Source organism: Physeter macrocephalus, chromosome 12 (assembly GCF_002837175.3).
Source record: "Physeter macrocephalus isolate SW-GA chromosome 12, ASM283717v5, whole genome shotgun sequence".
NCBI lineage: Eukaryota > Metazoa > Chordata > Mammalia > Artiodactyla > Physeteridae > Physeter > Physeter macrocephalus.
Window position 1 is genome coordinate 13,609,350 of NC_041225.1, and position 12,384 is coordinate 13,621,733.

Below are 12,384 nucleotides of genomic sequence, written 5' to 3' on the forward strand. Positions count from 1 at the left end.
GCACGTAAGATCTTTTTTTTTTTTTTCATTGTGGCATGCATGCAGGATCTAGTTCCCTGACCAGGGATCGAACCCGGGCCCTCTGCATTGGACCAGGGATCAAACCCGGGCCCTCTGCATTAGGAGCATGGACTCTTACCCACTGGACCACCAGGGAAGTCCCGGGTCCTGTGTCTTCTACTTTGCTTGTATAGAAGAAACTTTGATATTGGATAGGGGTGCTAGTTAATAATAAAGTTTCATTAAAATGAAAGTTATACTTTGCCATGTTGGGAGACAGTTCTCCACGGGTCTTTCACGTTTACGCTTGTTGCTTCGGGGCACTGTCTGCCCTCATTCCTTTGTGTAGGAAACAGCCTTGGAAGATAGAGATAGTGTCTACTTCTGGAGCAAAGGGCAGGTTTGCTCACAGCCTTAGATGATGGAGAGCGTGCCTTCCTTGGAGCCAAGGGCAAACAATCTTACTACCCATTATTAAAGATTTGGGTTTCCTAAGCACACTGTTCTTTCCTGTGATGCAACCCAGGGTGCATGTAGATGTCATCCAGCCTTCACATCACTCTGTGGGAATTTGGACTCAGGGAACTGGCACAAAAATGCTGATACTCTGCTGTAAGTAACAAATTATTCTTCATCTTTGACCTGGCAGTTTTCTGGCTTCTACCAGCATTTATGGAACTGTGGCAGGCAGAGAAGGTAAAAATCTCAAACCGCTCAGAGTTCTTAAAAAGCTATAGATATGATGTACAGCACATATTCACTTGTGGACATTGGAAAGCCCCTTCCCCCTTTTTTTTCAGCGGTGGGAATATAAATACTATACAAAGTTACCTCTGAACTTATTAACTAGTCAAGTGAGAATTCAAGCCTTGTAATTCTTCTCTCTCAGTGTATGGTGTCCCTCTTTCTCGACCAACTTCAACTACCCACCCTTACCTGGTAAAGTCTCACAATGGCTAAGAATACCTTTATCGGGACTTCCCTGGTGGTGCAGTGGTTAAGAATCTGCCTGCCAATGCAGGGGACAGAGGTTCGAGCCCTGGTCCAGGAAGATCCCACATGCCGCGGAGCAACTAAGCCCGTGCACCACAACTACTGAGCCCGTGTGCCACAACTCCTGAAGCCCACGTACCTAGAGCCTGTGCTCTGCAACAAGAGAAGCCACTGCAATGAGAAGCCCGTGTACCTCAACGAAGAGTAGCCCTCACTCGCCGCAATTAGAGAAAGCCCGCACGCAGCATCGAAGACCCATCGCAGCCAAAAATAAATAAATAAATAAATTTATAAAATAATAAAAATAATAAAGGATACCTTTATCATGGAGGGATTTTAGAAAGTATTTCCTTAGTTGTTGCTGGTTACATTACCATCCAGGGAATGACTGCTTGGTGCCATTTATAGCTAATGCCCCCATTCAGTATCATATAACAACATATTCACTGTGCTATGAAAAAGTCCATTACAGTCACTATTTCAAGTCTTGCTGCCTACTAATTTAGCATTTATAGCCAAGAGATCCAGAGGCTTAAAGTAGTAAAATATTGCTGGATAAAATCAGAGTTGGGAAGCAAGAACTTAATACAAAAATGTACTAAGCAAATTAACCTCAGAGTTGCCTCTGTCAAACAGCGAGTTGAATCCAGTTGAGTTTCCACATGACACCTACTCTCAATTTAATCTCTAATTACAGCTCTCTAAAACTGTTGTGTTTTTGTAGGGCAAAGTAGGTTACTGAGATTTGAAAAGGTAGCATTTACATTGTGGACTCAAAATATTGTAAACCGTCTCTTTGAGAAGGGAAAATTTAAAACTGGAAAAGTAAATTCCCCTTTAAGATGGGACAAGCTTTGATTAAACGAATAAAATCTCTAATTTCCTAGATGTTTAGACTTCCTGTTTGTTCAATGCAGTGCTGTAAATTGCCCCGATGTTGAAACTGTTTTTACAAATACCGGTGAGACATATTTGGGCCAGCCAGGCTAGCCAGAAGTTTGAATAGAGAAGACATTGTGTTTTATGTGCTGCGGGGTTCATTACCCAAGGTCCCAGAAGGTAAGGTTTTGCTCAAATGCATGTGAAACCTGCCTCTTATGACTGCAAATTAGGGTGACCAGTGGTCCCAGCTTGCTTGGGATGTCTGGTTTTAAAATGGAAAGTCCTGTGTTTCAGGAAACCCCAGTCCTGGGAAAACATCATAGGCGGAGGCCACGGAGAGGTATCTTGAGAGAATTTATTGGCAGACAAGGGAACATCCAGGAGGAAGAGCTGTGCAAACCCTTTCAGTAACTCTATTCACAGACTGGACAATAAGCAGCATAGGACACACTTTGTGGACTGTGTTCTCTAAAACATAGAGCTGGAGGCAAATTTGATGAGTGCTGATGCTTTAGCCCACGATAGAGAGAATGAAGGCAAGCGAAGGATGAGAAGCACTGCATTGGCCACTGCCAAAAACTCAGCTGACTGCTTGGCAGGCGTGCCCACTCAGCCACAGAGGATGTCTGGCAGGCTGTGCAAAGAAACCATGCTGTAGAATAGACCACCAGAGGGAAAAGAAAAGGGAATTTATGTCTCTGGCTCCTTCCTGCCTTGCTCCTCTTGAACAGAATTTGCCTTGATCTAAATTTGCTCCCTACACTTTTGGGTTTATATCAGCTTGCACACCCCAAAGGGAGGCATTCCCTCCAAGCCAGTGCCCCAGGGAGTGTGACAATGGCCTGATGGCACAGCAAAGCCAGGGCAGAGGGCCTCGTCCTCTGTGGCAAGTGGCTGGTAGTGGGGCTGACAGGGCTGGTGGAACCAGCCTATGGTGTCCCTTTCTCTAGGAGGGCTCACGTATGGTCAGGCCATGGTGGTGGCTGAGGTGGGGCAAGAGGTGGAGGGTGGCACTCAGAGACTCTGAGAGGCAACTGGGATATCCTGATGTTGTTTCTCCCAGAAAGACCAGGTCAGGAAGAGGACTGGTACGAAGAGGACTTAGAGGGGGAGTGGCTGAGGGGGGACCCTGTAGGAGGAAATAGGTAAAAGATAAAGGCAGAGCATTGTTAATGTGATTGTTAATTTGACCTCATGTGTACCCTCAGGGCAGGGATGTCTGGGGACATTTTGGTCTCAAAGTCTAAGATAGACTAAGTTCTATCTTGATCCCTTTGGGCTGTTATACCATAAACTTATGAACAACAAACATTTATTCTTTACAGTTCTACAGGCTGGAAAGTCCAAGATCATGGTGCTAGCAGATTCAGTGTTTGCTGAGGTTGTGCTTCCTGGTTCATTGACAGCCGTCTTTTTGCTGTGTCCTCATTTGGTGGAAGGGGCCAGGGAGCTCTGTGGGGTCTCTTTCATAAGGGCACTAATTCCTTTCATGAGGGCTCCACCCTCATGATCTAAGCACTTCCTAAGGGTCCCACCTCCTAGTATCATCACATAGGCCATTAGGTTTCAACATAGGAATTTGGGGAGGGGACACAAATATTCAGTCCTCAGCAGGCTCCTTCCTGTTGGAGTAAAGCCTTCTGAAAAGAGGCCGTTTGAGCTAAACCCTGAAGGTTGACATTTCAAATAAAGAAATGAGAATGAGCCAAGATACCAAGATACCACGAAGTGCAAGGTGTGTTTGGAGACGCTAAGGAGATAATTTTAGTGAAGACATAAAGTTTCAGGCAACTTTATATTTCTGGATAAAGAATTTGAACTTTATTTCTCAGGAAAAAGGACACCTATCAATCCTTTTAACATAGCGACACCACGCAATGGGAGATTAGAGCTCAACAGAGTTATACAGTTTCCACAGGTGTGATACTGTACGGTAGAATCCACAGACAGGGAGGGAGGGGTAAAGCTGGGGTTCTTAACCTGGATCTATGAATTGCTAGGGGAAGTCTCTGTGAAGCTCAGATTATTACACGCAACGTTTTTATGAGGACCTCTATACCTTTCATCAACTTTTCGAAAGGTCCGGACCCCCAAAAGGTTAAAGTGCACTGGTAAAGAAAGAAAATCAGTAGAGTCCCCACCGTCCCCCAAGCCTGGAGGCATATACCTCCCATTTGGGGGTCAGGAAGCGAGAGCGAAGTTGGCCAGAAAACCTTCTAATTCATAGTTATGAGGGAGTTCAGGCTCGTACTAACATGACCTGAAGAAGATCTGGACGCCAGGAAGATCCTATCCCCGTACAGGCTGAGGGCACAAATAAATACCCAGCAAATTCTCCCTCGTGCTTCCTTCGCGCAACTGCGGAGGCGCTAGGACCGCGGGAACGCCGCGGGAGGCCGGCGAAGCCCCGCCTCGGCGCGAAGCAGGACGGGAAAGTCAACATGGACGCGTCCATTTGAACATCTCGCCTGAGTGGTTCTCCCGCACGCCTGCCTGTCGTTAGCAGTCGTGTTCGCAGCTGCTTCCCAGTCTTCCTCCGGAATAGGGGAGGGAGAGGGAATGAGAAGCTGCAGCGGCCGAGGAGTCACCGTGACCGTCCCCGCCGCCACCCTCGGGCCCCCTCGGCCCCCGCGCCTCCGGGGAGCAGCCGGGGCTCGCCGCGCCTGACGCGTCCCGAGTCACACAGGTATGGGCCCGGGCCCGCAGCGCCTGGTGGTTCTTCGCCTGTCCGGTAGCCCTCTCACCCGCCCCGAGGCCTACCCGCGCGCGGTGACCCGGAGGGCTGGGAGCCCGGGGCAGGCCCTGAGCGGGTGCCAGAGCCAAGGGAACCCCAGCTTGCGGGCTGGGCTTTACGGGGTGCACCTTCCTGCTCCACTCTGTGCAGGCTTCCTTCCTGAGCTAAACGCGGTGTCCCGTGTGGGCCTCAGCTTCTAGGTCAGCCCCTTGCCGCTCTGATACGATGTTCTGAGACCCAGGCTCTTAAGACTGTTTGTTTCACCTGACCCTAAAAAGGCCGAGGAAGCTCTGCCTTTTTGCGGAGTCTCAACTCAAGTTGTCTTCTGTGTGCATTTGGGTTTACTCTTGAAGCAACTGTGTGGTTACCTCTGGCGGGGTAGTTTTTGTTCCTAGTAAGCGATGCTGATATCTTGTTTTATAGCATATCAATTTAATACAGTACTTTCAACTGTAGCTCTTTATGTTGTTCCCTAATAAGTAAAAACACATAAAAATTTGGGGTATTGCAAAAGTATTAAATGTGTCGCCTTAATCAGTACAAAAAGATATTGTACTGTGAAAATAATTATAATTAATACTTTTGTAATTTTTTCTTAAAGTTTTAATAGAATAATATTTCAAAATCGCACAACTGAAGTCGGATGAACTCGCACGTTTTTTAATGTTGGTTATCCTGTTGACTAGAATATAGGAAGACCAGCTGAATTTTATTTTTTTCTTGTAAGTTTTATAAGATACTGTTTTAGTTATATCCCACGTTCAGGTCTTCTCAATTCTGAATTTTAGCGGGAGGAAAATAAAAGTGTTTTGATTGTGGCATATGGTTATGTCAGGAATAGCGTTTAATTCATAGTAAAATAACTTTGACCCTAGAGGAGCTGCATAGGAACTACACGGGCTTTGAGATTTTGCAGGAAAAAAAACCTACGGATGCCAGAAGACCTCAGATGAGAAATATAAGTCAAATTTAGTTAAACTTTTAATTGTGAGTGCCGTTTCAAACCCTTTAAAGTTGTCTATGGTGCTGTGGTCAAATGTTGGTTTTGATTTGTGTTTGAGGATCGTAGCTTAAATGTGATGCCACAAAAACCATTTTCAATGTACGTGTTTTCTTGGAGAGAGAACTGGCATCCACCTTATATACCACATTATGCAGTGAATTTTACTAGCTGTCAACTACTGTATGTAGAAATGTTTTGGAAGTAAAGGGGCATGGTTCCACCCACAGCTCAGCCACATCGTTATAGTGATAAGCTGTACTGTAATAGGTTGTGTTAATTAAAAGCTAGGACTCATAAATTTGCTGCAAGTGTGGCTGTCCCATGGCCAGAGTTCTTCATGCCTTGGTTTCCTGTGTTTGGACCCCAAATTGGAATTGATTGTAGTCATATGTTTAGGTGGACTGGGGTGTCAAAACTACTGATGACATTTGACAGTTTATTAGGTCTTTTGTGGATTGGTCAGCTGAAACGAGTAGTTCAACTTGTGATGAATTAGAAGTAATATGTGTTTTTTTGTGGGTTTTTTTTTTTTTTGTTTCATTCCAATATGCCAGTGGTCCTTGAGGTGTGCTTTTCAAATGAGTTTCCAACAGCTGAACAGAAATGATCTTAAATGTTGACAAGCTGGGCAGTCATGGGACTATAAAGTACAACTTGTCTAAATACTTCATATGTGAAGTGTGGAAAAACTAGCATAAAGTAGTAGGAAACATAGGATAGGTGTTGTGGGATGTAAGTGCTTGTCTCAACCCAGTGGTTTCCTTCAGTGGTAACCGTCTATTCGTCAGTCTCCAACTAAAATGTGGCGATAACTGTAATCACCTGAGAGTCAGATCTGGAATGACCTTTGATGTTATAATTACTTGTACACCTACGGTGTAATAGGATTGACACTCATCTAAGGATTAAAGACTCTTCTGTAAACTTTTATGATATTTTATTCTGGTTTTAACTCTAGAAGCTGACCAGAGTGTGTTTGAATTCACACAGAAATAATGTTGATATTTGGAACCCATGTCGAACTTCTATGAAGAAAGGGCAACAATGATTGCAGCCGGGGATTTGCAGGAATTTGTTCCTTTTGGTCGAGACCACTGCAAGCACCACCCTAATGCTTTGAACCTTCAGCTTCGCCAGCTGCAGCCAGCGTCGGAGTTATGGTCTTCTGATGGTGCTGCTGGCTTGGTGGGATCCCTTCAGGAGGTTACGATCCACGAGAAACAGAAGGTTCCGTTAAGTTTCCCATTGTATTTTTGAAACATAGAATGTTGTGATCTACTTGTAATTTAAGGCTACCTGCAACTGAGAAATGAGTATAATGCTACTTCTAGGGTAGTGGTTAAGATTTGGTAATTTCAGTCAAGACTAAAATAATGACCTCATTGTATTATGGTGTCATAACCATTTATTTAGACATATAACTCATGGTTTTATAGTAAGTACTATGATTATGGTCCATTCTAAACCTCTTTCTCTTCACTTAGTGTGTGGGGACCAGATTTCATGTTGTTTGATTATTAGATGGTAGAGTTAGAAATGGTCCCTGCTGCAAAAAGACTTACATGTTTCTTGAGGACAAAGAAAATGCCACATAAGTAGATAGAGAACTAGTTCTTGAATAGGAGAATGAGATGTTAGCGTGTGTCAGAAAATCAGTCTTTCCCACCTTATTCCACTTTCATTCCATTTGGGATACCAAAATCTCAGGGAGAGGAAGTCTATGTAGTTAGAAATCTGAACCTTTCTCTCTCCCATTTATTTTGATGAGTGGGACAAGGGAAGGAAGGTGAATGTATATGTAGTTGTGAAGCAGGGAAATCTACCCTGTGAATAAACTCCCCCAGTGATTTCCACGTGCACCTCCCTGCCCCCTCTCCATCACTTCCCCATGCACCTTATATACCATTTTAGTTTCCCTAGCATGTTGGTTTCATTTTGGGATCTATAGATATGGTATAATTTTTGTTTGTTTATATTTTGGGCAAATAATATAATAGTATAATATAAAACTTCCTGTAAGGTATATAATACACATATGCACACACCCCACTTTGTTCATCAGTGGCACTAAGCTTCTAAGAATTGGGCTTAGATTGAGTCTTACTCCCCAGGCACAGAGAGAGTAGGAGACTTGTCTCTGAATGATTATTTGATTTAATTAATAAATCCTGCTCCATACTTTGGAAAAAAGTGCTTGAACATGTCCTACATGTGTTAATTTTTAAGGAGAGCTGGCAGTTAAGGAAAGGCGTAAGTGAAATTGGAGAAGAAGTAGATTACGATGAGGAACTCTATGTGGCTGGAAATATGGTTATCTGGAGCAAAGGAAGTAAAAGCCAGGCATTGGCTGTTTATAAAGCGTTTACAGTTGACGGTCCTGTTCAACAGGTGAGTTGATTTGAATTTTAGCATTTGATTGACTGCTTAACACTTAAAAAAGTTTGTGTCCTAAAATTTAACAGAAATAATAAAAACAGTGTAATGGTCCCAACAGCTGGGTGTCCATTTAAAAAATTTCATTTGTTTTCTGTATCATCACTTTTTTTACACCATCCTTTGTCAATTTAATGATAGTCTTTAAACACTGGTCTTGAGTAATTCAATTTGTTATTGTCAATAAAAATTTCTAAGACATTTAGGGTACAAAGAATACTGTAACACATGATGATTATAATTGATTGCAGAGTATTCAATAAATAAAAATCTGGTTCCTAGTGATAATCAGAAAGAGAAAGAAAAAAACTAACTTATCATTGTAGTTGGCTATTACACCTAACTCTATTATGAAAATCGGTAATTCAAGGGAAGGAATTAAGCATTTTCCCTGCCTTTCTAGGAAGACGTGCAGTTCATCTCGAGTTAATGAAGGAACACCCTTATTTATGGATGAATGCAAGCTAATAAATATAGAAAGAAGGGTAGAGTTAAAAAAACCACCACTTTGTAACCTCCAGTGTAATAATGGATTCAGAAAAGGATTGTTAATGGATATTAACACTCTTGGGTGAAAGGATATTACCATGGCACCAAGGTATTACACTGTGAATTACTTGCTAAAATGGACTGGACATCAGGTGCTAGAAGAAAATTACATTATTTTTCCTCAGGTGGGATGATGGTTTTGTGGTTATATAGGAGTACATCTTTAGTTTTAGGGAATGCACGATGAAGTGTTTAGGGGTAAAGTGTCATGATGTGTGCAATTTTCAAATAGTCAGCCCCCACCCCCTGCAATTCCACACGTACTCAAATGCCCTTAAACAGGTACGGCAAAATTCAGGTGAGACAGATGTTCACTGTACTGTTTCATCTTTTCATACTGAAAGTTTTTAGAATATCAAGTTGGGGGAGAAATGAAAACATTTATGTTGGTTGCATTACTTGTTAGGCTACTGACAGGAGGTTTTAGAAGCTTTTTTTACTCATTTGAAGTTCCCCATTTGTAGACACTGAAATTGTACCTCGACACTGCTTATTTATTTATTTTTTTTCCATGAACTATTTCCTGATGAGTGTTGTACTCCTCTAACAATTTATTAGGAAGGGTAAACTGAATTATTCCCAAATTTGAGAGCATGTGTGAAAGCATTTCCATCCAGGATTGTTGAAGCCAGTGTTCTTTTTGCTGATAATTTCCCCCTTATGTAACATTGTGAATGTATTTAATACCACTGAAAAACGGTTAAGATGGTAAATTTTATGTTATGTATATTTTACCACAATTAAAAAGACACATAAAAATGCCGTTAAAAAATTTCAATAAGTGATTGTCAAGCATGCCAGTTGAAGTTTAATGGCTTTTCCTAGTTTGTATATATATTTTTAAGATGGGCCCTTAAGAAAGGGAAATGTTTTTCTAAATATTCTTTCTGGTGAGTCAAAGAATGATAAGATTAGGTAAGTCTGGAGATTATAAAATAGCTTGGCAATTTTCACCTCTTCTGATAATCTTTAGCTTTGTATAGGATATAGGGTTTACTACAGGTTGAACCACTATTTGAATTCACTTTTGCTGCAAAGCTTCTATCTAGTAGGTTTCTTGATTTTGTTTTCCCTTTTCTTTCCATTTGCAAGCACAGTTTATCTTTCCTTAAGATAGTTATCATTAATTAGTCTAATTTTATCTTATTTTTCTTTGTTCCCATGGTATATGTGTTGAGCTGATGAGGAGAGACCGTTATGTAGGTGACACTATTATTTAGATACCATTAGTTGATAGGTTATTATTTAGATGTGATTTTCTTAGGTAAGCATTTTGTTTTGATTTTAGGCATTGTGGTGTGACTTCATTATATCACAGGATAAGTCTGAAAAGGACTACAGTAAGTTTCTTTTTGAAATTTTATTTGATCTTATGATGATGCCAAATGTTTATCTCATTTTTTTTCCCAAATGTTTATCTCATTTTTTTTCATTCAAAATAAGTAAGCTACTAATAATGGTCGATTAGTGCAAGCATTTTTATATTGTGCATTAAAGAATTTGTGCTGTTGGGAATTGCAATTTATTTATTTTTTAAAAATTTATTTATTTATTTATTTTTGGCTGTGTTGGGTCTCCATTGTTGCACGCGGGCTTTCTCTAGTTGCGGTGAGCAGGGGCTATTCTTCGTTGCAGTGCACAGGCTTCTCATTGCGGTGGCTTCTCTTGTTGCGGAGCACGGGCTCTAGGCACTTGGGCTTCAGTAGTTGTGGCACACAGGCTCAGTAGTTGTGGCTCTCGGGCTCTAGAGCGTAGGCTCAGAAGTTGTGCTGCACAGGCTTAGTTGCTCTGCAGCATGTGGGATCGTCCCGGACCGGGGCTCGAACCCGTGTCCCCTGCATTGTCAGGCGGATTCTTAACCACTGTGCCACCAGGGAAGTCCCGGGAATTGCAATTTATGATTATTGGGATTTTTTTTTTGAAAACAATGCATATATCTTGTTGTACTCTCTCTTTTCAGGTAGTGATGAAGTAGAAAAATGCATATGTATATTGCAAAGCTCATGTATTAACATGCATAGCATAGAAGGAAAGGATTACATAGCTTCTTTACCTTTTCAGGTAAACTTGAGTGTTTCAATGTTTTTGTGTTTTATTGGAGAATATTCGTGAATTAATTGGTTTCAGAAGTATTGCTACTCTCATGTCTTGTAATAAAAAATGTTATTTTTACTGAAATAAAATTGTAGTGGCTTACCATTTCCATCCTTTGTCTTAAAGATAAATTATTTAGTGAAGTGAATTGTGAAATCTTTTCTGAGAGGTTTTTTTTCAGTTTAAGTGACATATAAGAAATCATTTTGGTTTTTTTTCAAGCACTTGAGCAATATTAGTCTTTCTCGTGTTTCTCATTATCTTTTTCATACCCTAATGCTGTTGTTACACTTTAATCACATTGTCATTTTGGTACTGATATTAGCTACTGGCAGGAATTTCAGATCGAACTTCTCATCCTTAGATTTGATTTTTGTCTTAGATTTACTTGTTAGAATTACTTAAAAAAATTATAGTTAATGATTATTAGTTTGCAAAACTCATTAAATTGGAAGAAAATCTAATGTTCTGTAATGTTTCATAAAAACATGTTATAAAGAATAGTTTCTTTCTTTTTTTTTTTTTTTTTTTTTTAAGAATAGTTTCTTTTACTTCTGTTTTTTTCCTCACCCTTTTACCCAATAGGTTGCAAATGTTTGGCCTACGAAGTATGGCTTGTTGTTCGAAAGAAGCAGCTCTTCACATGAGGTTCCTCCAGGCCCACCCAGGTATGCAGGTCAGAATGTGATTCCTTGGGCTTTTTTGGGTTGGTTCTAAGGTAAGATTGTTTACCCAAAAGTTTGGGATGATGATAATTTCCATGCTGTCATCACAGATAGATGCCTTTTTCTCTCATCTCAGCATCATACCCTTATGAGTTCTGCTTCTCACTTGGCACTTAATTATCTACAGCTTTATTCCCCAAGTAGTAAAATTGAGCAAACACTTGGCTTAAAGATAACAAAACTCAGTTTTTAGCTCTGCCATTTTTTCCATCATGTTACTTTGGGCAAGTCATTAGCTTTGGCTTTAGTTCCCTTATCTGTTACAGGACGAATACTGTCATTTATTTCTTAGGATTTATGCAGTGATTTAACAAGCTAATGTATATAATCTCTGACATAGGGCTTCATATGTCTTAGGTGTGTAATAAATTATAGTCTGTTTACTTTGTCTCCCTAATCAGCTGTGAGCTCGTTGAAGGGCAGGAACATACAGTACCTGTCACAGTGTGGTGCAAGTAGTAGACACTGAGTTTTAAGAAAATTGCTTACAGATTTTAATCTCTCTCTGTGTTTAGATAGAAGGTCTGTTTTTTCCTCTTTTTTTCAGTCACTCCTTAAGAAAATGCAGCCATTTTATTTACTTGAAGTGTTTCTACTTTTTTTTTTTTTTTTAAATTCTCTCCTTTGAAAATAGGTCTAGAAGACTAAATTTCTTTCCTAGCTGTTGGAGACACACTGCCACTAAGAGAGGTTTTTTAAAAAAAATGACTGCCTTATGCCCATTACTCTGTTTGTTCTGTAAGGTGTTGACTGCTGCTCACAGATACTCCCTGGGCTACACTGAGTTCCGTGTGTGTGTGTGTGTGTGTGTGTGTGTGTGTGTGTGCAAATTTACCTTGCATAAGAGGAGAGATTTCTAGGAATAAAATAGAAGATACTGTGAAAAACAGTAGGTGAAAAGTTTTTAGAGGGTTGCTTTTTTTTTTTTTTTTTTTTTTTTTTTTTTGTGGTATGCGGGCCTCCCTCTGCTG

General features: G+C 40.7%; 1 protein-coding gene across 11 annotated transcripts in view; it reads left to right on the plus strand.

The window, feature by feature from the left end:
• Positions 1 to 4,319: 4,319 nt before the first annotated feature.
• ANAPC1 (anaphase promoting complex subunit 1) overlaps positions 4,320 to 12,384 on the plus strand; it is a 119,334-nt gene continuing 111,269 nt past the window's right edge. For 10 of the 11 annotated variants that reach the window (XR_003682233.2, XR_003682237.2, XR_003682238.2 and 7 more), the window contains exons 1-6: positions 4,320 to 4,561; positions 6,603 to 6,839; positions 7,839 to 8,000; positions 9,883 to 9,934; positions 10,555 to 10,655; positions 11,274 to 11,356. Coding sequence is in view for 5 of the 11 variants with exons in the window: in XM_028496614.2 (XP_028352415.1) it covers positions 6,627 to 6,839; positions 7,839 to 8,000; positions 9,883 to 9,934; positions 10,555 to 10,655; positions 11,274 to 11,356 (611 nt within the window). In the remaining 6 variants the exon portion in view is untranslated. Of the gene's footprint in view, positions 4,562 to 6,570; positions 6,840 to 7,838; positions 8,001 to 9,882; positions 9,935 to 10,554; positions 10,656 to 11,273; positions 11,357 to 12,384 lie in introns of all 11 variants that reach the window. The other variant, XR_003682234.2, reaches the window with a different exon arrangement.